Source organism: Oncorhynchus tshawytscha, linkage group LG16, assembly GCF_018296145.1.
Source record: "Oncorhynchus tshawytscha isolate Ot180627B linkage group LG16, Otsh_v2.0, whole genome shotgun sequence".
In the NCBI taxonomy this organism is placed as follows: Eukaryota; Metazoa; Chordata; class Actinopteri; order Salmoniformes; family Salmonidae; genus Oncorhynchus; species Oncorhynchus tshawytscha.
Window position 1 is genome coordinate 73,844,370 of NC_056444.1, and position 25,389 is coordinate 73,869,758.

Below are 25,389 nucleotides of genomic sequence, written 5' to 3' on the forward strand. Positions count from 1 at the left end.
TGATTATTATGTAAACATGAACCTACTATGCATCACTGGGATGGACATTATGAGCCATGACACCCCATTTCAGATCCAAGCCTCACCATCTAGGGACAGAGGCTCTCATGTTATTTCAAATCAAATATGTTTTTATTTGTCACATGCGCCAAATACAACAGTTGTAGACCTTACCGTGAAATGCTTACTTACAAGCCCTTAACCAACAATGCAGTCCTATTGTTAATACATGCAGCTCAATAAACACCAACAGTTTACGTACATATTATACATGAAATTGTATAATCATGTAAATTCTAAACATTGGTGAGAAAATAGAGTGATTTTTGAATCAGCCGTAGGGACCTTTACAATGTGTAGGCTAGCCCTGGTGCACAGAAGACTCTCCTTTAACAAAAAGCAAGCAACCACACAGTAAAAAATATCGTTTGAAATAAGGAAGTGATTTCAAAGCCGTCAGAGGAAATTGAAAAACGTTGCAATGAGAGCTCTGGTGTCCTGCGATCTAAACTATTGAGTGTAACTTTCTCTTGGAGTATATTTTTTTTGCATTTTAACGGAATGAACAGTTGTGGAATGAAAGAGAGAGGAGTTCAAATGGGCTGAAGCAAACTGGATTATTTACCCAGTTTATTTCAATCTACATACTTCAAGATGAATAGCAGCAATAAATTGTCTCAGTCAAGTGCCATAAGAGCAGAGGTAAAACGGCATGAATCTGTTCAGAACACAATCAACAAACTGTTTAAGCAGTTTGAGAGGGTTGGTGATCAGCAGCTCCGCTCTGGCCTTAAGGTTTACCTCCACAGTATTCAAGGTAAGCTCTCCTCTCATTACAACATGGGCAAGCTGTGTTTCACTTCGAATTACAATATTCCATTTTCAATTGCTGTGACCTATACCATGGTGTTCCTGAACTGAACTTGTCATATAGCATTCACACGTGATTTATGCATTTTTATGTTATAAACGAGTTTCTAGCTATGCTCTCTCTTGTTTTCGATGAGCGAGGTCTTTCTTATCCCATCTACTATTGTACAGTTACTTAGTGGTCCAGTCTGTTTGTCCCTTGTGAGTGTATAAGAAAAAACAACTGACTTCAGATCCTGATAAGATCAACCTCTTGTAGCTTCCTGTGTTTGACTGAGGTGGGGACTCTTTCTTCCACACATCCTCTCTATCAGTTAAGTGACAACAATTGTAACTAACCTGTCTCTGTGGTCATTGCCATGGCAGCAGGTTTGTTCAACCCAGAACTCTGGGCTTCTAGCCTACTTCCTGTCTGTCTGCCACTCTTCTTATTCTTCTGTTGCTCTCAAAGCCACTTCCTCTCAGACCAGGACAGTTTCTCAGCACCATAGTTTGCATGTGAATTATGTCACTTTCGTCACTTCCTTCACCCACAGTTGTTCAGTTATTTTCTTGACTTCACAGAGACACAATGTATTACTCTCATCCTCATGCTCATTGTTAGTCTCTGTTTAAGAAGTGAATGAGATGAAATGACATAAAGTAATTGGTTAACCATTGCTATGTGGATCATGAATGTATGATTTAATAAAGGAGAGCTATTCACTTTCCTGTTTGACGGACGAGACAAAAGTCACTAGAATAGTTGAGAGCCACTGGTGCTTTACTACTCTGTGTCTGCGTCCCAAATGGGACCCTATTGTCTTCATACTGCACATTTTATTATTATTTAACTAGGTAAGTCAGTTAAGAACACGTTCTTATTTACAATGACGGCCTACCCTAGCCATAACCAGACAGCGCTGGGACAATTGTGTACCGCCCTATTGGACTCCCAATCACAACCAGATGTGATACAGCCTGGAATCGAACCAAGAACTGTAGTGACACCTCTTGCACTGAGATGCATTGCTTTAGACTGTTGCACCACTCTGGAGCCTTTTTCCCTTCTAGTATTTCTATTTCTTTCTATGGCCCTCCCACAACCACTCCCCCACCCACCCCAACCGAAGGTGTCACCCCCTCAAAATGCTGCAAATATTTATACAAATAAGATAAGACCTGGAGGAAAAAATAAAGTGTGAAGGGCTATGGTCGAAAGTAGTGCAAATGTACAGGAAAGAGGGTTCCATTTGGGACACAAAATGTGTTGACAGGTTTTGAGTAGATTTGTCTGATCTGCCAGACCTCTGCATGGCCTTAGCGTTATATGCCTAATATACATTCAAACATTTATTTTACATACAGGGCCTTCAGAAAGTATTCACACCCCTTGACTTTTTCCACATTTTGATGTGTTACAACCTGAATTAAAAATGTATTAAATTGAAATGTTGTGTCTCTACACACAATACCCCATGATGTCAAAGTGGAATTTTGTTTATTGAAATTTGTACAAAGTCAATAAAAAAAAACGGAAATGTCTTGAGTCAATAAGTATTCAACTCCCTTGTTATGGCAAGCCTAAACAAGTTCAGGATTTAAAATGTGCTTAATAATAATAATAATAATAATAAGTTGCATGGACTCACTCTGTGTGCAATAATAGTGTTTAACATGATTTTGAATGACAACTTCCTCTCTGTACCCCACACATACAATTATCTGTTAGGTCCCTCAGTCGAGCAGTGAATCTCAAACACTGATTCAACCACAAAGACAAGAGAGGTTTTCCAACGCCTCGCAAAGAAGGGCAGTAATTGGTAGATGGGTAAAAAAAACAGACATTGAATATCCCTTTGAGCATTGTGAAGTTGTTTACACTTTGGATGGTGTATCAATACACCCAGTCACCACAAAGATACAGGCGTCACTTCCTAACTCAGTTGCCGGAGAGGAAGGAAACCGCTCAGGGATTTCACCATGAGGCCAATGGTCACTTTAAAATAGTTACAGAGTTTAATGGCTGTGATAGGAGAAAACTGAGGATGGATTAATAACATTGTAGTTACTCCACAATACAAATCTAAATGACAGAGTGAAAAAAAGGAAGCCTGTAAAGAATAACAAATATTCCAAAACATGCATCCTGTTTGCAATAAGGAACTAAAGTAAAACTGGAAAAAAAATGTGGCAAAGAAATTAACTTCATGTCCTGAATACAGAGTGTTACGTTTGGAGCAAATCCAACACAACACAACACTGAGTACCACTCTTCATATTTTCAAGCGTGGTGGTGGCTGCATCATGTTGTGGCTATGCTTGTCATCTGCCAGAACTAGGGAGTTTTTTAAACAAAAATAAACAGAATATAGCTAAGCACAGGCAAAGTCCTAGAGGAAATCCTGGTTCAGTCTGCTTTCCAACAGACACTGGGAGACAAATTCACCTTTCAGCAGGACAATAACTTAAAACACAAGGCCAAATATACACTGGAGTTGCTTACTAAGACGACATTGAATGTTCCTGAGTGGCTTAGATACAGTTTTGACTTAAATCGGCTTGAAAATCTATGGAAATACTTGAAAATGTCTGTCTAGAAATGGCAATGATCAACAACCAAGTTGACAGAGCTTGAAGAATTATTTAAAGAATAATGTGCAAATCCAGGTGTGCAAAGCTCTTAGAGACTTACCCAGAAAGACTCATGGCTGTAATCGCTGTCAATGGTGATCCTATCATGTATTGACTCAGGGGTGTGATTACTGCTGTAAATTACATATTTCTGTATTTCATTTTCAATACATTTGCAAAAATGTCAAAAACATGTTATCACTTCATCATTATGGGGAATTGTGTGTAGATGGGTGAGAAAAAAGTATATTTAATCCGTTTTGAATTCCGGCAGTAACACAACAAAATGTGAAATGAGTCAAAGGATATGAGTCAAATAATATGCTTTCTGAAGGCTCTGTAATTCATAAGTTTGGCTATCAAAAGTTCAATGGCAGCCATGATCAAAGAACGTCCATCTCAGATAGATACCATTTGGGATGCTTACATAGTGTGGAGTACACTGGTGGAAAGAGGGGCGTTTCTGTTAGGAAGGGTGGGAGAGTGGGAGGGTGGGAGAGTGGGAGGGTGGGAGATATCTGTAGAGAAAACTCATTTAAGAGGACCAGGGATGGTTCACAGCAAAGATGAAATAATATGAACAATCACAGCCTGAACACTGCCCTCTGTCGGTGTCCATCTGACTCGCTCTCTCTCTGGCTCTGTCTCTCTCTCTCTCCATCTCTGTCTCATCTCTGTCTCAATCTCCGTCTCTCTCTCTCTCTCTCTCTCTCTCTCTCTCTCCATCTCTGTCTCAATCTCCATCTCTCTCTCTCTCTCTCTCTCTCTCTCTCTCTCATCTCCGTCTCCATCTCCGTCTCTCTCTCTCTCTCTCTCTCTCTCTCTGTCTCTCTCTCTCTGTCTCCATCTCCGTCTCCATCTCCGTCTCTCTCTCTCTCTCTCTCTCTCTCCGTCTCCATCTCCGTCTCTCATCTCTCTCTCTCTGTCTCATCTCCTCTCTCTCTCTCTTCCATCTCCGTCTCAATCTCCGTCTCTCTCTCTCTCTCTCTCTCTCTCTCTTTCATTCTCTGTCTCTCTCTCTCTGTCTCTGTCTCTCTCTCTCTCTCTTTCTTTCTCTGTCTCTCTCTCTCTCCGTCTCTCTCTCTCTCTCTCTCTCTCTCTCTCTCTCTCTCTCTCTCTTCTTTCTCCCTCTGTCTCTCTCTCTCCATCTCCGTCTCCATCTCCGTCTCTCTCTCTATCTCTCTCTCTGTCTCTCTCTCTCCCATCTCTGTCTCAATCTCCGTCTCTCTCTCTCTCTCTCTCTCTCCATCTCTGTCTCAATCTCCATCTCCGTCTCTCTCTCTCTCTCTCTCTCTATCTCTCTCTCTCTCTCTGTCTCTCTCACTCTCTCTGTCTCTCTCTCTCTGTCTCTGTCTCTCTCTCTCTTTCTCTCTCTCTCTCTCTGTCTCTCTATCTCTCGTTCTTTCTCTGTCTCTCTCTCTCTCTCTCTCTCTCTCTCTCTCTCTCTCTCTTTCATTCTCTGTCTCTCTCTCTCTCTCTCTCTCTCTCTCTCTTTCTTTCTCTGTCTCTCTCTCTGTCTCTCTATCTCTCGTTCTTTCTCTCTCTCTCGTTCTTTCTCTCTCTCTCTCTCTCTCTCTCTCTCTCTCTCCCTCTCTCTCTCTCTCTTTCTGATATTTCTTGCCTTGGACAACTGGATTCTTCCATCTCCAATCTGTGGGTGTCTATATCAGATTAATTTGATTAATCAAGAAACAGAACAGAAGTAGACATAAACCTCTTGTACGTGAGGAATTCAACACAAAAAATAGGATTTTATATGGACACATGGCAATTGTTCCTGTTTTAGATGTTCTGCAGGATGTTTACACATAAATTGACCTGCTTTCCAAAAATAACATGTTGCATTAGTCACATTAATTCACTTCCTCTGTGTTTGAGACTGTAGTCATGTTGTTTCTAGGTTGCGTTTTCCCCCTGTAACTGAAACGCTGTCAGAATCTTTTCTATTCCGTGTGGTCATGGCTCCCTCAGCGATAGTGAGAGGGCTAGATGGAGGGAGAGTAGGGGTGAGAAAGGTGGGTAGTTGGATGCTGTATATCAGGATGTCAGCAAGGAGAGACTGAGCTGTCTAGTGTATGTGAAGATTCTAAACATATACAACCCTCACAAAACTGTACGTAGACAACAGGTTTTTACAAAGGAAACCCATAAAATGTGTGTAGAAAAAAGATTAAATGTGTCAAAGAGATGTTTTTTGTAATGAATTTAGCTTGAAATGATCTTTTTGATGTGGATTAAGTTATCACCTTCTCACACTGCTAATGAACACATCCTGTATGTGGTATAGATGCTACAGATCAGCACATTCACACAGGGATCGTCACTCACATACACACAAGCAGACACACACACACACACACACACACACACACACACACACAAACAGACAGACAGACAGACAGACAGACAGACAGACAGACAGACAGACAGACAGACAGACAGACAGACAGACAGACAGACAGACAGACAGACAGACAGACAGACAGACAGACAGACAGACAGATAGACAGACAGACAGACAGACAGACAGACAGACAGACAGACAGACAGACAGACAGACAGACAGACAGACAGACAGACAGACAGGCAGATAGACAGGCAGACACACACACACACACAACACACACACACACACACACACACACACACACACACACACACACACACACACACACACACACACACACACAGAGATCCTTTGGTGAAAGAGTATGAGAGGAGAAAGGACAATTGTTCACCCACTGGAGCTGGGAAGATCCTAGCACCTTATAGTAGCCAGGTCAGCCAGGTCAGCATCTTGAGTAAAGCCTGAGGGGGAAGCTGATGATAACCATAACACTGGGTGGCTGTGATGACGGATCTTCAGACAGCTGTGGTATAAGAAGAACAGACAAGGTAGAGGAGAATGTGAAGTCAGTCTCTATTTTTCTTCCTCTCCACTCGCCCTTGTTCTGTTCCACTGTCACTCTTCATTACCCTCTCCACTCCTCCTTCCTCTGTCATTATTCTCTCATCCCCTCTCTCTCTCTCTCTCTCTCTCTCTCTCTCTCTGATCTTACTTCCTTTGGTGTGTCTTTCCTTCCTTCTTGCACCAGCTTGTTTCTATGCTTTACAACCAGCCCTTTTTACTTTCGTTTTTAGAATCTTTATGTTTTTTGTCATCTTTATTTTTTAGAATCTTTGTTTTTTGTCATCTTTATTTTTTAGAATCTTTCTGTTTTAAAAAAAACGTTTTTGTAATCTTTATTTTTGAATCTTAATTTTTTTTAATGTTCACATTTTACAATCATAATAGTTAATATAAATGCAATTCAGTTTTCACATCAATACTGTAATGTCTGCTTCCAACTCACATTCGCAAACACGTAGATCCCCTGAACACAGCTCACTTTCCAGCCCACTTTCCAGCTCACACTCTCAAACACATAGATCCCCTGAACGGAGCTCACTCTCCAAATCCAAACCACCTGAATTCTGATCACCTGTTCACACACCTGTATGTCAAATCAAATCAAATCAAATCAAATGTATTTATATAGCCCTTCGTACATCAGCTGATATCTCAAAGTGCTGTACAGAAACCCAGCCTAAAACCCCAAACAGCAAGCAATGCAGGTGTAAAAGCACGGTGGCTAGGAAAAACTCCCTAGAAAGGCCAAAACCTAGGAAGAAACCTAGAGAGGAACCAGGCTATGTGGGGTGGCCAGTCCTCTTCTGGCTGTGCCGGGTGGAGATTATAACAGAACATGGCCAAGATGTTCAAATGTTCCTAAATGACCAGCATGGTCCAATAATAATAAGCCAGAACAGTTTAAACTGGAGCAGCAGCACAGCCAGGTGGACTGGGGACAGCAAGGAGTCATCATGTCAGGTAGTCCTGAGGCATGGTCCTAGGGCTCAGGTCCTCCGAGAGAGAGAAAGAAAGAGAGAAAGAGAGAATTAGAGAGAGCACACTTAAATTCACACAGGACACCGAATAGGACAGGAGAAGTACTCCAGATATAACAAATTGACCCTAGCCCCCCGACACATAAACTACTGCAGCATAAATACTGGAGGCTGAGACAGGAGGGGTCAGGAGACACTGTGTCATTTATGTCATTTACACACACAATTTACGGGTAGTTCAGTTCTTTGCACCCTGTCATTGTGAGGTATTGTTTGTTTATGTACACATTCTATTCAGAGCTCTGTTCATTTCCATATGAGTCCTCCTGTGTATCATAGTTTTTGGCCATCCTCACTAACAACGCCTTTTTGACTATTCCCTGCCTGTACTTTGCCTATCAGATTTCCTGTCATCAACATCTTGCTTGATCTCCTGGACTATGGTACTAACCTTTTCCCTGCCTGTACTGTTGCCTTTTTGGATGCCCTGTGTATGACCTTCTGCCTGCCCCTGGACCCAGCTACCTGCCTCCTCCTGTGTATGACCTTCTGCCTGCCCCTGGACCCAGCTACCTGCCTCCTCCTGTGTATGACCTTCTGCCTGCCCCTGGACCCAGCTACCTGCCTCCTCCTGTGTATGACCTTCTGCCTGCCCCTGGACCCAGCTACCTGCCTCCTCCTGTGTATGACCTTCTGCCTGCCCCTGGACCCAGCTACCTGCCTCCTCCTGTGTATGACCTTCTGCCTGCCCCTGGACCCAGCTACCTGCCTCCTCCTGTGTATGACCTTCTGCCTGCCCCTGGACCCAGCTACCTGCCTCCTCCTGTGTATGACTTTCTGCCTGCCCCTGGACCCAGCTACCTGCCTCCTCCTGTGTATGACCTTCTGCCTGCCCCTGGACCCAGCTACCTGCCTCCTCCTGTGTATGACCTTCTGCCTGCCCCTGGACCCAGCTACCTGCCTCCTCCTGTGTATGACCTTCTGCCTGCCCCTGGACCCAGCTACCTGCCTCCTCCTGTGTATGACCTTCTGCCTGCCCCTGGACCCAGCTACCTGCCTCCTCCTGTGTATGACCTTCTGCCTGCCCCTGGACCCAGCTACCTGCCTCCTCCTGTGTATGACCTTCTGCCTGCCCCTGGACCCAGCTACCTGCCTCCTCCTGTGTATGACCTTCTGCCTGCCCCTGGACCCAGCTACCTGCCTCCTCCTGTGTATGACCTTCTGCCTGCTCCTGGACCCAGCTACCTGCCTCCTCCTGTGTATGACCTTCTGCCTGCCCCTGGACCCAGCTACCTGCCTCCTCCTGTGTATGACCTTCTGCCTGCCCCTGGACCCAGCTACCTGCCTCCTCCTGTGTATGACCTTCTGCCTGCCCCTGGACCCAGCTACCTGCCTCCTCCTGTGTATGACCTTCTGCCTGCCCCTGGACCCAGCTACCTGCCTCCTCCTGTGTATGACCTTCTGCCTGCCCCTGGACCCAGCTACCTGCCTCCTCCTGTGTATGACCTTCTGCCTGCCCCTGGACCCAGCTACCTGCCTCCTCCTGTGTATGACCTTCTGCCTGCCCCTGGACCCAGCTACCTGCCTCCTCCTGTGTATGACCTTCTGCCTGCCCCTGGACCCAGCTACCTGCCTCCTCCTGTGTATGACCTTCTGCCTGCCCCTGGACCCAGCTACCTGCCTCCTCCTGTGTATGACCTTCTGCCTGCCCCTGGACCCAGCTACCTGCCTCCTCCTGTGGTCGTTTACAAATAAACACCTGCTGCGCCCTGCGCTTGAAACCAGCTCTCTGTCTCCCATCGTATTCATTACAAATACATGGGTCCATTATGACATAATATGGTTTACAGATTTAATAGTCCTTTCCTCTACACCTCATCAGCTCCCTCTTTACAACAAGGAGAGAGCGTGAGAGCAAGAGCGAGAGAGAGGGTGATGAGGGGGGAGGAGCAATGAAGAGCTGGGACAGTGCACAGTCTATATGCTGAGAGGCAGAGAGGTAAAAAAAAAGAGTGAGGGGGGAATAAGAGAAACAAGGTTTTCCTTCTCTGTTTGGTTTGGCACTCACACAAGAAGGGGATATAGAGGAGGGCTTGAGAAGATTCTCTCTCCGTAAACATACTCTCAGGTACCAGCTGTGCGACTGGGTTTTGTACTCATGTCGTACCTGTTGTCTGTATAGCAGAAAGATTCAGAGCCAGAGCTGTTCAGTGTTCATTGCAGAGGCTTGGCTCAGCCTCACAGACCGGTGGCTCTGTTGACATGCACAATGCCTGACACGATTGAAGGACACAGGAACTGACGGAAAGAGGCGTGATGGTGGCCGGGCGCTGTGACTCGGTCATGCATCTCCAGATCTCTGCCTGCGATTGGATCGTAGTGGCTTTTTCTTCCTGATCCACATCAAACCTAATCACTGTCCTGTCTGTCTCTTGCTCAGACCTTTCTCTGAGTAGAGGTTGCTGTCAGAACACATGGCTGAAGAGGATAACCCATAGTCTGAATGGCACTCTGTGAGGATATTTTCTGATACCGTACAAAGTTTTTTTTTTCAACATGGGAGTATTGAAATCCTTTAGATTTTCCTGACACTCTTGATCGACAGTTTCAGTGAAATGTGATTTTTTTAAACTTCTGATTTGAGTTTTGCATAGAATATGGGACAGGAATTTGACAGGAAGTAGAACACTATTGGAGTTGGGGGAGCGGCAACACAACACAAATAGAATCAAGTTAATAATTGAACCCATATTATACAGCTGATTTTTATACTCACTTTAATCCAGATGTTTTTACTGTAGGATGTTTTAACACAACTGGACGCTACTAAATGGATTTCAGTTTCTTTTGATATTTGTGGCAGAAGATGGTATTTTTGTACATTGCAACAAAATTAATGGAAGTTTAATTGAAACACTGACAATGGATGACTGGAATCCTAAATCTAAAAGCATTGAAGAGGGAGAAGAGGGAAGTGAAGTAAAGGAATAAATACATCTTAGAGCAGGTATAGCAGTTCTGCTCTAACCCCATGAGGAGATACTTCAGCTCTCTCAATTCAATTCAATTCAATTCAAGGGCTTTATTGGCATGGGAAACATGTGTTAACATTGCCAAAGCAAGTGAGGTAGATAATATATAAAGTGAAATAAACAATAAAAATTAACAGTAGACATCACACATACAGAAGTGGCTCTCCCTCTCTCTCTCTCTCTCTCTCTCTCTCTCTCTCTCTCTCTCCCCTGTCTCTCTCTCTCCCTGTCTCTCTCTCTCTCTCTCTCTCTCTGTCTCTGTCTCTCTCTCTCTGTCTCTCTCTGTCTCTCTCTCTCCCTGTCTCTCTCTCTCCCTGTCTCTCTCTCTCTCCCTCTCTCTCTCTCTCTCTCTCTCTCTCTCTCTCTCTCTCTCTCTCTCTCTCTCTCTTCAGCTCCCTCTCTCTCACTTGTTCTCTATCTAAATTTGCTCCCACCTGCTGTCATATTCTTTTGAGGATTAGGATTTCAAAGCTTGTCAGTCATCCATCCATGTCAGTGTCAGCTCTTTCTGAATGTATCTGTCTACGGTGTGTCTACCGGAGCCTGATCACATGAGCCGAGCCGACACACTGCACCAGGGCACCACCTACCTCATCTCCCTCACCCTGGTTAAGGTAGAGGCTGTGGAAGCGCATGGAGGGGAGCAGGCCAGGTCAATCACCCAGGGGAGGGAGCCTGGGGATGGGGATGGGTCAGAGAAGGGACAGACCCTCAGTACACAGGAGAACCAGGAAGATGTTTCTGTCCTGGAGGGTGGGAAAGGTAGTGAACTCAAACTAGAGGAGAGGAAATCACCCTTGAGTGACAAGGCACCTTGTGTGGCGATGTTCTTCCCAAAGAAACTGGCAAGTGACAATGTCATTATCTCCTCCACTGTTGACAATGTTGTTTTTTATCCGGTATTGAACACAGTTTATCCCATCTTAAATTTTTTCTATTATTTACGTTTTAAAATACCTAAAGTTGGATTCGGGAAAGTTGTTTCAAATGTTTGGACAGCGTTTACAGGTAACTTATTAGATATTTTGCAGTCATGTTGGGCGAGTTGGAACCAGTGTTTTTTTTTTTTAATCAAACGCGCCAAATAAATTGACATTTTGGAGATATAACGACGGAATTAATCGAACAAAAGGACCATTTGTGATGTTTATGGGACATATTGGAGTGCCAAAAGAAGAAGCTCTTCAAAGGTTGACAATGTGAAGACTGACATGTTACTGTGTGGAAAATAATACAAGCAGGGGAGAAAGAGGACAACCAGACAACAACAGTCACCTCAAAAGTAATAACATGCAGCACAACTACACCACAGAGCTGGACACCTGTGGTGGTAGCAGTCCACCCCAACCACACCCGATCAGGAGCAATATCCCTGTAAGCACGCCTGGTCAGGGTCCGGAATCCCTGCTGAATACACACAGCCTGTTGGCCAGCCCGGTGACCAGCCGTCGGGAGCCAAGGGATGTCAAGGAGGCCAAGTGAAGTCCCACACCAGTGTTGGTGCTGTTCCATCCCTGACAGTAACAGTGTTGGTGTTGTTCCATCCCTGACAGTGACAGTGTTGGTGCTGTACCATCCCTGACAGTGACAGTGTTGGTGCTGTTCCATCCCTGACAGTAACAGGGTTGGTGCTGTTCCGTCCCTGACAGTAACAGTGTTGGTGCTGTTCCATCTCTGACAGTAACAGGGTTGGTGCTGTTCCGTCCCTGACAGTAACAGTGTTGGTGCTGTTCCATCTCTGACCGTGACAGTGTTGGTGCTGTTCCATCCCTGACAGTAACAGGGTTGGTGCTGTTCCGTCCCTGACAGTAACAGTGTTGGTGCTGTTCCATCTCTGACCGTGACAGTGTTGGTGCTGTTCCATCCATGACAAATCAAATCAAATTGTATTTGTCACATACACATGGTTAGCAGATGTTAATGCGTGCCTGACTGCCACACAACCAATTCACATAGCAGTCATTTATCGCTAGTCCTTTCCAAGGCCATTCTGCTTGTTGTTCCCCTTGAATTATCAAAATGATGATTCCCTCTGTCCCTTTCTCCCAAACAGCGGCTTGTGCAAATAGTCAAGAGTGGACCCTGAGTCGATCCATCCCTGAGCTCCGTGTGGTAAGACAAAGCATCCTCATTAAAGATGAATTGAATGAATAGTTAGATGGAGCTTCATCTCTTTTCACACTCTATTCAGGGAAGCTACCATGAGTGAAGATGTGTGTGTTGTCTAACTTCTTTAATCTGTGCAGGGGGTGCTGGGAAGTCTTCGGAGTGGCAGGTCAGCGCTGATAAACAGATACATAACAGGCAGTTACCTTCCACTAGAGAAGATTGAAGGTAAGCATGAAAAACACTTTTCTTGTGCTACCATTTTATCTTTCATAGTGGCTCTCTGACACACAATAACTAACCTCTGCTCTGCTTTTCCATTGTCAGGGGGGAGGTATAAGAAGGAGGTATTGGTAGATGGACAGAGTCATCTATTGCTAATCAGAGAGGAGGCAGTTACTCCTGATGCACAGGTGTGTGTAAATGTACTCGTGTATTTGCTGGAGTGTGTGTACAGTGCATTCAGAAAGTATTCAGAACCCTTGAGCTATTCCACATTATGTTACATTACAGCCATATTCTAAAATGGATTAAATCGTTTTTTCTCCTTACTAATTTACACACAATACCGCATAATGACAAAGCAAAAACAGATTTAAAAAACAGAAATATCACATTTACATAAGTATTTAGACCCTTTACTCAGTACTTTGTTGAAGCACCTTTGGCAGCGATTACAGCCTCGAGCCGTCTTGGGTTTGACGCTACAAGCTTGGCACACCTGTATTTGGGGAGTTTCTCCCATTCTTCTCTGCTGATCCGCTCAAGCTCTGTCAGGTTGGATGGGGAGCGTCGCTGCACAGCTATTTTCAGGTCTCTTCAGAGATGTTCGATCGGGTTCAAGTCCTGGCTCTGGCTGGGCCACTCAAGGACATTCAGATACTTGTCTCGAAGCCACTCCTGCATTGTCTTGGCTATGTTGTCCTGCTGTATTGTCCTGTTTTCTAATTCTGAGGTCCTGCAGTCTGGAACAGGTGCTCTGGAGCAAGTTTTCATCAAGGATCTCTCCATACTTTGCTCCATTCATCTTTCCCTTGATCCTGACTAGTCTCCCAGTCCCCACCACTGAAAAACATCCCCACAGCATGATGCTGCCACCACCATGCTTCACTGTAGCAATGGTGTCACGTTTCCTCCAGATGTGATGCTTGGCATTCTGGCCAAAGAGTTCAATCTTGGTTTCATCAGACCAGAGAATCTTGCTTCTCATGGTCTGAGAGTCCTTTAGGTGCCTTTTGGCAAACTCCAAGTAGGTTGTTGTGCCTTTTACTGAGGAGTGGCTTCCGTCTGGCCACTCTACCATAATGGCCTGCTTTCCTGGTTAAATAAAGGTTAAATAAAAATAAAACAACTTGATTGGAGTTCACCTGTGGTAAGTTCAATTTATTGGACATGATTTGGAAAGGCACACACCTGTCTTTAAAAGGTCACACGCCTGAGGTAGAAGGAATTGTCCATAGAGCTCCAAGACAGGATTGTAAAGGTACAAAAAATTCTGCAGCATTTTAGGTCCCCAAGAACACAGTGGCCTCCATAATTCTTAAATGGAAGAAGTTTAGAAACCCGGCCAAACTGAGAAACGGAGAAGGGCCTTGGCCAGAGAGGATCTGATCAACGTAAACAGGATGCCCCTGAGCTCAATTTCCAGTCTCGTAACAAAGGATCTGAATACTTGTATAAATAAGGTATTTCTGTTTTTTATTTTTATAAATTTGCAAAAATGTCTTAAAAGCTTGTTTTCACTTTGTTGTTATGGTGTATTGTCTGTAGATTGATGAAGACATTTTTTTATTTAATACATTTTAGAATAAGGCTTGTAAGGGAAGTGGTCTGAATACTCTCCGAATGCACTGTATACCTTGTTGCATTGTTGTTGATGCACAATGATGAGTTGAGAAATAATTACAGAGTTACAATCTAACCAACTCATCTTAATCCTTATCCTGACCCATCTGGCACTTGTCTCCCTCTCGCCTCTCGCCTCCCGCTTCTCTTCCCTCTCCTACCAAATCTCTGTCTGTAGTTCAGCAACTGGGTAGATGCAGTGGTCCTTGTGTTCAGTCTGGAGAATGAGGCCAGCTTCCAGGATGTATACCAGCTGTACAGCCAGCTCAACACACACCGCAGCCGTGCTGACATCCCACTTGTTGTGGTTGGGACACAAGGTACGGAACATGGAGGAATGAAAATGGGTGGATATGTTCAGGGAAATGTAAGAGGACAGATGGATAGCATTCACAGAACCATTAGTCTTATTTGATATAATTAGATGGAAGAAAGTGAGCATATACTGTACAAGCTACTGTAGCCTATATGACTTCATCTCAGTGTCTGAAGCCCCACGGTCTCCGCTGTCCTCTTTCTATAGACAAAATCAGCAGTACCAACCCACGTGTGATTGAGGACATGCGTGCCCGGCAGCTATGTGTTGATGTGAGGCACTGTGTGTTCTATGAGACCTGTGCCACCTATGGGCTCAACGTAGACCGGGTTTTTCAGGAGGGTGAGTTAACTGAAGTTCAGCATTGGTGTCAGAGCTGGGGACCCAAAGGTACAGACACATTACCATTGTTTTAACACAATAAATCATTCCGGTCGCACTATCTATACACAAATGCTTCACAAATCATTTCAAAGCAATGTCATTCTACATAAAGGATTATATCACAAGTTTATGTTGTCTGACCAGAGATGCACAGCTGTACTTACTTACCTGACACCTACAATTCATATCCTGAAGTAATGAGCGATTAGTGCCATCTCACTAGTGCAGTATTTCTCTCTCCTCTCAGCTGCCCAGAAAATAGTCACACAGAAGAAACAGTCTGCGTTCCTGGCCTCCTGCAAGTCTCTTCCTAACTCCCCCAGTCACTCTGGGGGCTCCACATCGGGGTCAGCATCCTTCCCTGGACAGGTAACATGCCTCACACTGTTCACATCTGTCTTTTTCCCAGGCTTATCTCTTCTGTGTTGTTGACAGAAAATGAATACTGTAGTGCAGTGGGACCCACAGGTGGATACCAGCTACAGTACTGAAGCTCCTCCTATAGGCCTAAACCTTGAGCTGTGGCTAGATACATTGTTGTCACCCACAATAAAATCGGGGAGGGGACTGTGGATCTGTCTCCTGCATTAGTACGATATCTCAGACAGCACTAGCCTGATTTTGACAAAACTTGGGTGAATGATGCGTCTTGCCATAGAGAGCTGCCATTTATACAATTACACTGATTGGCTAGATGGTTGTGCTATCACAACAGATTTAAAATGCAAACTTTGAAAGATCACACCCCTCACCCAATTTGACTTTGTCATGACATTTGGTACATAGGTCACTCTCCTCACAAGGACCAAATTTGTCTCAGGGACCCACAAGGTCCACAATGATGGATTTTACACCTTTTCGAATTTTGTGAAAAACACATAAAAGCCTACTCTTTCGGCACCGAATGACCGATCTGCACAAATCTTGTTACGTGGCAGCTATGGACAAAGATCTCTCAACGCAATATTTTCCAGACTAGCACCTATAACATCATGGCCAATATTGACCAATAAACATTCACGAGGGCGTATTCTATACACATGAATGCAAATCAGTCAAGGATTTTCGTATTGTATCAAAAGTTGGTTCACATGTTGCAAACACTGTGAAGATTCAACATATGCAAGAACATTCATGTTGACCACACGATGGCGCTATAACAGGCACATGTTTATATCTCTTGATCTGTTTGACTCAGAGAGGAAATTTGGCACACATACTCAGGAATATGAGTCTAGCTAACCCACGTGATTTCAGACACCACTGGTCCAATTTCGATTAAACTTGGGTGAATTATGTATCTTTCCATAGAGATCCGACATTTACAAAATTATACTGATTGGCCCAAGGCGGGAGTTTTTTGTTCATCTGGGGGCTTAAAAGAGGACCTTGATGGATTCAAAGAATGGTTCAAAAAGTTTGGGAACCACAGATGTAGGATTTAGTCTAGTAGATACCCAATGTATTCAGGAGGAAGAGCATGTTGTCTTGTCCGTTTGTCTAGTTTTCTCTGTTTCATCTCATTTGTCCCCATCCTCTCTCTGTATTCCTTGTGCCACTCTCCGTCTGCCCTCTTGTCCATCCCCCTGTCTGTCCCCCTGTCTGTCGCCCTGTCCTCCCCTCTCTCTCCTTCTCAGGCCAGTAATGGAGGACTGAATAGTGGCTACCCCTCCTCCCTACCCTCCACCCCTGTGATCAGCCACAGAGAGCTGCGGGGCGGGGCAGGGGCGGTGGCAGCGGTAGAGGGGGGTGGCAGTATCACCTCCTCAGGGTCCATGAGAAACATCCCTCAACGGCGGACCTCTCTGTTCAAGGTCAGTTACTGTTCTCAGAATCTCTGGTGATCAAATGATTGGAATCTTTCATCAGCGGAACAATGTTCCAAAGAGCCATATGATTAGAACAAGCTGAGCTAAAATAAATATAGTCACACCGTTTCGCATCTGTCCTCTACACTTGTGTCAGTCCACATTTATACCTGTCACACTTTCATCTCTCACCCTATAATGTTGATACAACTTCTCTCAGAACCGTCGAGGCAGTGGCAGTGAAAAGAATGTTGACCCTAAAGGTGACGTGGGCAGTGGCCGGGCCATCGCTATCAAACAGGTCAGTGTGACACACTGGATATTGCGTATAATGAATAGATTAGTTTCAGTTCTTCAGTCATGGAAGGGAACCTAATGACATTAAACCCATTGTTTGTAACAGAGTATCCTGTCAAAGCGGAGTGGGAGCTCACTGAACAAAGAGTGGAAGAAGAAATATGTCACTCTGTCCAACAACGGCTCACTAGTCTATCACCCCAGCCACAATGTAAGTCACACCACAATCTACCAGACCAACACCAGTAACATGATCTCATCTTAGTTATCAGATACAAAACCAGTCAAAAGTTTGGACACAGCTACTCATTCAAGGGGTTTTCTTTATTTTTACTATTTTCTACATTGTATAATAATAGTAACGACATCAAAACTATGAAATAACACACATGGAATCATGTAATAACCAAAAAAGTGTTAAACAAATCAAAATATATTTTAGATGTTAGATTCTTCAAAGTAGCCATCCTTTGCCTTGATGGCAACTTTGCACACTCTTGGCATTCTCTCAACCAGCTTCATGAGGTAGTCACCTGGAATGCATATCAATTAACTAGTGTGCCTTGTTAAAAGTTAATTTGTGGAATTTCTTTCCTTCTTAATGCGTTTGAGCCAATCAGTTGTGTTGTGACATGGTAGCGGTGGTATGCAGAAGATAGCCCTATTTGGTAAAATACCATGGCAAGAACAGTTCAAATAAGCAACGAGAAATGACAGTCCATCATTACCTTAAGACACGAAGGTCAGTCAATCTGGAACATTTCAATAACTTTGAGAGTTTCTTCCAGTGCAGTCGCAAAAAACATCAAGTGCTATGATGAAACAGTCTCTCACGAGGACCACCACTGGAAAGGAAGACCCAGAGTAACCTCTGCTGCAGAGGATAAGTTCATTAGAGTTACCAGCCTCAGATTGCAGCCCAAATAAATGCTTCACAGAGTTCAAGTAATAGCCACATCTCAACATCAGCTGTTCAGAGGAGACTGTGAATCAGGCCTTCATGGACGAATTGCTGCAAAGAAACCACCACTAAAGGACACCAATAATAATAAGAAACTTCACTATAATTCTACACTGTAGAAAATTGCTAAAAAATAAAGAAAAACCCTTGAATGGGTAGGTGTGTCCAAACTTTTGACTGGTACTTTATACAATGGGGCAAAAAAGTATTTAGTCAGCCACCAATTGTGCAAGTTCTCCCACTTAAAAAGATGAGAGAGGCCTGTAATTTTCATCATAGGTACACTTCAACTATGACAGACAAAATGAGAGAAAAAAATCCAGAAAATCACATTGTAGGATTTTTAATGAATTTATTTGCAAATTGTGGTGGAAAATAAGTATTTGGTCACCTACTAACAAGTAAGATTTCTGGCTCTCACAGACCTGTAACTTCTTCTTTAAGAGGCTCCTCTGTCCTCCACTCGTTACCTGTATTAATGACACCTGTTAGAACTTGTTATCAGTATAAAAGACACCTGTCCACAACCTCAAACAGTCACACTCCAATCTCCACTATGGCCAAGACCAAAGAGCTGTCAAAGGACATCAGAAACAAAATTGTAGACCTGCACCAGGCTGGGAAGACTGAATCTGCAATAGGTAAGCAGCTTGGTTTGAAGAAATCAACTGTGGGAGCAATTATTAGGAAATGGAAGACATGCAAGACCACTGATAATCTCCCTCGATCTGGGGCTCCACGCAAGATCTCACCCTGTGGGGTCAAAATGATCACAAGAACGGTGAGCAAAAATCCCAGAACCACACGGGGGGACCTAGTGAATGACCTGCAGAGAGCTGGGACCAAAGTAACAAAGCCTACCATCAGTAACACACTACGCCGCCAGGGACTCAAATCATGCAGTGCCAGACGTGTCCCCCTGCTTAAGCCAGTACATGTCCAGGCCCGTCTGAAGTTTGCTAGAGAGCATTTGGATGATCCAGAAGAAGATTGGGAGAATGTCATATGGTCAGATGAAACCAAAATATAACTTTTTGGTAAAAACTCAATTCGTCGTGTTTGGAGGACAAAGAATGCTGAATTGCATCCAAAGAACACCATACCTACTGTGAAGCATGGGGGTGGAAACATCATGCTTTGGGGCTGCATGGAGGAATGGGCCAAAATACCAGCAACAGTGTGTGAAAACCTTGTGAAAACTTACAGAAAACGTTTGACCTCTGTCATTGCCAACAAAGGGTATATAACAAAGTATTGAGATAAACTTTTGTTATTGACCAAATACTTATTTTCCACCATAATTTGCAAATAAATTCATTAAAAATCCTACAATGTGATTTTCTGGATTTTTTTTCCTCATTTTGTCTGTCAAGTGTACCTATGATGAAAATTACAGGCCTCTCTCATCTTTTTAAGTGGGAGAACTTGCACAATTGGTGGCTGACTAAATACTTTTTTACCCCACTGTATATATATTTTTATGATGTTAAATTAGTTCTATTTTGATGTGAGAATTCACTGTGCTGAGAACTGTAATACACAGTAAAATTGCAATATTTCGAGAAAAAACCCCTTTCATTTCTAGTCTCGTGAAATTTAGCAAATCAATCTAGTTTAACAGGTGTAATCTTGGTGGTTTCAGGACTATATACAGAATTCTCACGCTAAAGAGATCGACCTACTGCGTGTCACAGTGAAGGTTCCAGGGAAACGCCCACCAAGGGCAGTCCCCCCTTATGGGCCCTCCCCTGGCCTGAACGGTGTGGCCAAGGATGCTGCACCCACAGAGAGCGCCAGTGCCTCATTGTCACCACCAAGCCTTGTGCCTGTTGAAGAACAGCCAGGTGCATTGTCTTCTCCCAGAGATAGAGGAGTAAAACGTTGTCCATCAACACTGTCCAGCAAGTCACATAGTGCTGGTATGTCAGAAATGTAATAATAATACGTTTCTAATATACCGTATGTCAATGTGGGCTTTGGAGCATGATAGTACCAGAGCTGCAAGTTCCCTCAACACATAACAAACAGTGTTTTATTCATCTTTGTACACCAATGTCAGATGCTATTGAAGGAGCAACCAGTCCCCCTTTTGGAAAAGATGGTCAATCCTCTCCAATGATGGACAAAAGGAAGAAAACAAGGAAGAAGAGTATGAACCAGAAAGGCGACACAGCTATTGGACAGGCTGAAGGTGAGCACTGGGCCTCCTACTGTACATCTCTACCAGATTATTCTGCACTCTATATAAATCTATTTTGCTGTTATTTTCCTTCATCTCCTGCTAATCTGGGCTAAGCTGTTGCCCTGCAGCCAAGCACAAAATGTGGAAATGAAAAAGCTTTGGTACCTTGAGAAACAATAACAAGACAGGTAACAACAAGGAACAGTGAGGAGCTGACTGGCTCACTGAATCTACCTGTTGTTTCATGCCTGTTTGTCTGTTTGTCTCTCTACCTCTCAAGTGTATTAGACATTTTGGATTGACCTGTGATTTGTAAGGTTTGTTGTTGGTTTTCGTTACTTTCTTTCTCTCAATCACCCTTTTTCAACTTTTTGCATCATGCACAATGTCTGCCTGCTCTGTGTCCTTTTTTAAAATGATCAGTGAACATCTCATGGTGATGAAGTGAGTCTGTGTTTATGCTGGTTACATGTGCTTTTTGTGTATGTACTGTAAAGAAGTGTTAACCAGGATTTGAACTTACCAAATATGGCGGACTAATGGTATTACATTTTCAATGTGTCTTTGTAGATGAGGAGAATACTGGCTTCATCATCGTGTCCAGCACGGGGCAGACGTGGCACTTTGAGGCCCAGAGTCTGGAGGACAGAGATGCCTGGGTGACGGCCATAGAGAGCCAGATACTGGCCAGCCTGCAATCCTGTGAGAGCCTCAGGAACAAGGCAAGGAACTGACTGGGCAGCAGCCTGGGATGTGTGGAAATATGTACTGTTTAAAAATAGTATTCAAAGTTGATTTCTTATAATAGACTATATAAATGGAAATTGTTGAAATTGTTTTGAATGTTTTATAGTATATAACATGTATATATGTTCCCTGTGGAACCCTACTGGGGAGTGAAGATAATGCTGATTGGCTGTGTACTGACAGGCGTTGCGGTCCAAGTTGCTGATTCCTTAGAGACGTATTCAGTCACAATGCACATCCACTTCATACTTGTGAAATGTCAACTATGTGTTCTTTCATAGGCACGGAGGAGCAGCCAGAGTGAGGCGGTGGCCATACAGGCCATTCGCAATGCCAAGGGCAACAGCTTCTGTGTGGACTGTGAAGCACCAAGTGGGTTTCTAGACTTGACCTCCTCTCTCACTCTCTTTATATATATATCTCTAACTCTCTAGTTAAAAACGTATTCTATTCAATGTCCATGCATGTGCAAAGAGGTCAGTATTATACTATGTACCAGATACAGCCATTCATTTTTTTCAGTAGTAATGAAAAAGGAGTCATTAGTGCAAAATGATTGATTACGTTAGAAGCAGCCTTTATTTGACTCAATCCCTTACTCTCGATCTCAATCCCTCTGCTCTGGTTTGGATGTCCTCTCCAGACCCCACGTGGGCCAGCCTCAACCTGGGGGCGTTGATCTGCATCGAGTGTTCAGGGATCCACCGTAATCTTGGGACACACCTGTCCCGCGTCCGCTCTCTGGACCTGGATGACTGGCCCAGGGAGCTGACACAGGTCCTGACTGCCATTGGCAACCACTTGGCCAATAGCATCTGGGAATGCCACACCCAGGGCAGACACAAACCCACACCCAACGCCACACGGTGAGGGTCCTGGTTCAGTGTAATAGATAGGAAACATCTGGATGCTTTATTTATGGTCACCTGTTTCGTGAGAGTTCAAAAGAAAAGCCAATATTTTTGTCCAATGAAGACCATTATTTGACTAGAATAAGATTTAAATAGTTGAATCCAAGAATGTGTTGCAGATGATCAAATCAAATCAAAGTTAATTTGTCACGTGCGCCAAATACAACAGTGAAATGCTTCCTTACAGGCTCTAACCAATAGTGCAAAAAATGTATTAGGCGAACAATAGGTGAGAAAATAAATAAAAACAACAGTAAAAAGACAGGCTATAAAAGTAGTGAGGCTACATACAGACACCGGTTAGTCAGGCTGATTGAGGTAGTATGTACGTGTAGATATGGTTAAAGTGACAATGCGTATATGATGAACAGAGAGTAGCAGTAGCGTAAAAGAGGGGTTGGCGGGTGGTGGGTGGCGGGACACAATTCAGATAGCCCGGTTAGCCAATGTGCGGGAGCACTGGTTGGTCGGGCCAATTGAGGTAGTATGTACATGAATGTATAGTTAAAGTGACTATGCATATATGATAAACAGAGAGTAGCAGCAGCGTAAAAGAGGGGTTGGAGGGGGCACACAGTGCAAATAGTCCGGGTAGCGATTTGATCACCTGTTCAGGAGTCTTATGGCTTGGGGTTAAAAACTGTTGAGAAGACTTTTTGTCCTAGACTTGGCACTCCGGTACCGCTTGCCATGCGGTAATAAAGAGAACAGTCTATGACTGAGGTGGCTGGGGTCTTTGACCATTTTTAGGGCCTTCCTCTGACACCGCCTGGTGTAGAGGTCCTGGATGGCAGGCAGCTTATCCTCAGTGATGTACTGGGCCGTACGCACTACCCTCTGTAGTGCCTTGCGGTCGGAGGCTGAGCAGTTGCCATACCAGGCAGTGATGCAACCAGTCAGGATGCTCTCGATGTTGCCGCTGTAGAACCTTTTGAGGATCTCAGGACCCATGCCAAATCTTTTAGTTTCCTGATGGGGAATAGTCTTTGTTGTGCCCTCTTCACGACTGTCTTGGTGTGTTTGGACCATTCTAGTTTGTTGGTGATGTGGACACCAAGGAACTTGAAGCTCTCAATCTGCTCCACTACAGACCCGTTGATGAGAATGGGGGCGTGCTCAGCCCTCCTTTTCCTGTAGTCCACAATCATCTCCTTAGTCTTGGTTAAGTTGAGGGATATGTTGTTATTCTGGCTCCGGCCAGGTCTCTGACCTCCTCCCTATAGGCTGTCTCTTCATTGTTGGTGATCAGGCCTACCACTGTTGTGTCGTCTGCAAACTTAATGATGGTGTTGGAGTCGTGCCTGGCCACTCAGTCTAGGGTGAACAGGGAGTACAGGAGGGGACTGAGCACGCACCCCTGGGGGTCTCCTGTGTTGAGGATCAGCCTGGCAGATGTGTTGCTACCTACCCTCACCACCTGGGGTTGGCCCGTCAGGAAGTCCAGGATCCAGTTGCAGAGGAAGGTGTTTAGTCCCAGGATCCTTAGCTTAGTGATGAGCTTTGAGGGTACTATGGTGTTGAACGCTGAGCTGTAGTCAATGAATAACATTCTCACATAGGTGTTCCTTTTGTCCAGGTGGGAAGGGCAGTGAGGAGTGCAAAAAAGATTGCATCATCTGTGGATCTGTTTGGGCGGTATGCAAATTGGAGTGGGTCTAGGGTTTCTGGGATAATGTTGTTGAGAGCCATTACCGGCCTTTCAAAGAACTTCATGGCTACGGACGTGAGTGCTACGGGTCTGTGGTAATTTAGGCAGGTTGCCTTCGTGTTCTTGGGCACAGGGACTATGGTGGTCTGCTTGAAACATGTTGGTATTACAGACTCAATCAGGGACATGTTGAAAATGTCAGTGAAGACACCTGCCAGTTGGTCAGCACATGCCCGGAGCACACGTCCTGAAAGATACTGTATGTTGCCACAGAGATCTCTCTCTTGATCCATGAGCAGTTTCCGTGGTAACTCAGCTGTATGCTTGTGTCTCTCTCACAGAGAGGAGAGAGAATCATGGATCCGTGCAAAATACGAGCAGCGTGTGTTTGTGGCACCCCTGCCTGCTCCAAGCCCCACAGGCCCAGGGGACACTGCGATGTCTGTGTGTCTGCTCTCCGCGGTGACAGAGAGGGATTTGCCCAGGCTCCTACTGCTCCTGGCCCACAGCAACAAGGAGCAGATCAACACTGCCCTGGCCAACGGAGGAACACCCTCACAGCCACAGCCTCACACCTCCCTGCACGCTGCCTGTCAGCTGGGTGATGTCGTAATGACACAGCTGCTAGTCTGGGTAAGGCCCTGGTCTCGACAAATTATTTGTTGATGATGATCTTTCCCAAACACCGGACACAAATTGTTGGCCTTTAGCCCAAGTCAAGTGTTGTCACATGAAAATAATTAATTAATTAATTCACATATTCTCAATGATTATATTTTTGGGGTAATTTTATACAGAATGTAAATGGTGAATTGTTCAATCTCTCCCTCCCTGCAGTATGGAAGTGATGTGAAGGCCAGGGATCCTCAGGGCCAGACAGCCATGACCATGGCTAGAAAATCTGGGAGCAAAGAGTGTGCTGACATCCTCCTGCAACATGGCTGCCCTAATGAGGTCTCACCTAATTGACCCACACTTGGTGTCTCCCGTAGACCTAGCACTTCCAGCCTCAGCAGCCTGGCTCATACCAATTCCAGGAAGAGGGTTTCGTATCTTTAACGGCCATGGTAGCACACAAAGGCTGGTGAAAAAAGCTTCTATGGATGTGGTTTTGAAAGTGAGGAAGGTAACAAGAATATAAAGAAAGTACTCCACTTACAAAAGTAAAGCACAGAAAGAGAACATATCAAGCAACTAAAAAAGCAATATTCATTCAATTTTTAAAGGCAAATATATTGCTGAAATTGTCAATGGTTGTCTGTTTACAAATACAAACAAATGAGAAAATATGTGGGTTAAATCTGTAACAAACTATATCTGTTTAGATAATACATTTGCCTGTTTTACAATATTGAGAAGTCATACTGACATACAATGACCGTTTATAATGATTTTGTAATATATACTGTACTTTTATGTAATTCTGCCTGCTGGAACATCTAAGACTTGTTTGTAGCCATGCAGGGTAACATTTACAATTCAACAAAATTGACTGCAATTGTTTTCTTTGATTTTCAGAGTACTTTATCAATAGACCATAGGATTTTATCTGACTGTATACTTTCAACCATTTTCTGTTTGTTATTTGTTACAATGTATCTATTTGTCATCTATTTTTCTCACTGTTTCTATTTGAAACGTTTATGAACGGTAAGTAAAATAAATAAAATATCTCCAAAAGTAAAAGTCTGTTTTTATGGCCCTCTGGCTCCTGTGTGCCACTGTCATCCAACCGCTGGGGGGCAATACTGCCAAATATTTGGTTTTCAAGCAGCCTTCCA

The 25,389-nt window shown here is 44.1% G+C and overlaps 1 protein-coding gene across 1 annotated transcript; it reads left to right on the plus strand.

Annotated features, from left to right (window-relative positions):
- Positions 1-441: 441 nt before the first annotated feature.
- On the plus strand, positions 442-25,278 carry LOC112216339 (arf-GAP with GTPase, ANK repeat and PH domain-containing protein 2). Its single transcript, XM_024376249.2, has 17 exons — positions 442-817; positions 12,457-12,515; positions 12,650-12,737; positions 12,837-12,922; positions 14,533-14,674; positions 14,878-15,012; positions 15,302-15,423; positions 16,692-16,868; positions 17,083-17,163; positions 17,266-17,370; positions 19,763-20,039; positions 20,180-20,311; positions 20,873-21,024; positions 21,331-21,421; positions 21,693-21,915; positions 23,950-24,241; positions 24,446-25,278. The coding sequence occupies exons 1-17, from the start codon at positions 655-657 to the stop codon at positions 24,575-24,577; spliced, it is 2,457 nt and encodes an 818-aa protein (XP_024232017.1). The 5' UTR covers positions 442-654; the 3' UTR covers positions 24,578-25,278.
- Positions 25,279-25,389: the final 111 nt, after the last annotated feature.

What these genes read in the sequence shown, in the direction of transcription:
- LOC112216339 (XM_024376249.2), top strand. Translation starts at nt 655, where the DNA reads ATGAATAGCAGCAATAAATTGTCTCAGTCAAGTGCCATAAGAGCAGAG. An exon ending in CCATCCCTGAGCTCCGTGTG is followed by an intron (nt 12,516 to 12,649) that starts GTAAGACAAAGC and finishes TAATCTGTGCAG; the next exon opens with GGGGTGCTGGGAAGTCTTCG. An exon ending in TGTGGACTGTGAAGCACCAA is followed by an intron (nt 21,422 to 21,692) that starts GTGGGTTTCTAG and finishes TGTCCTCTCCAG; the next exon opens with ACCCCACGTGGGCCAGCCTC.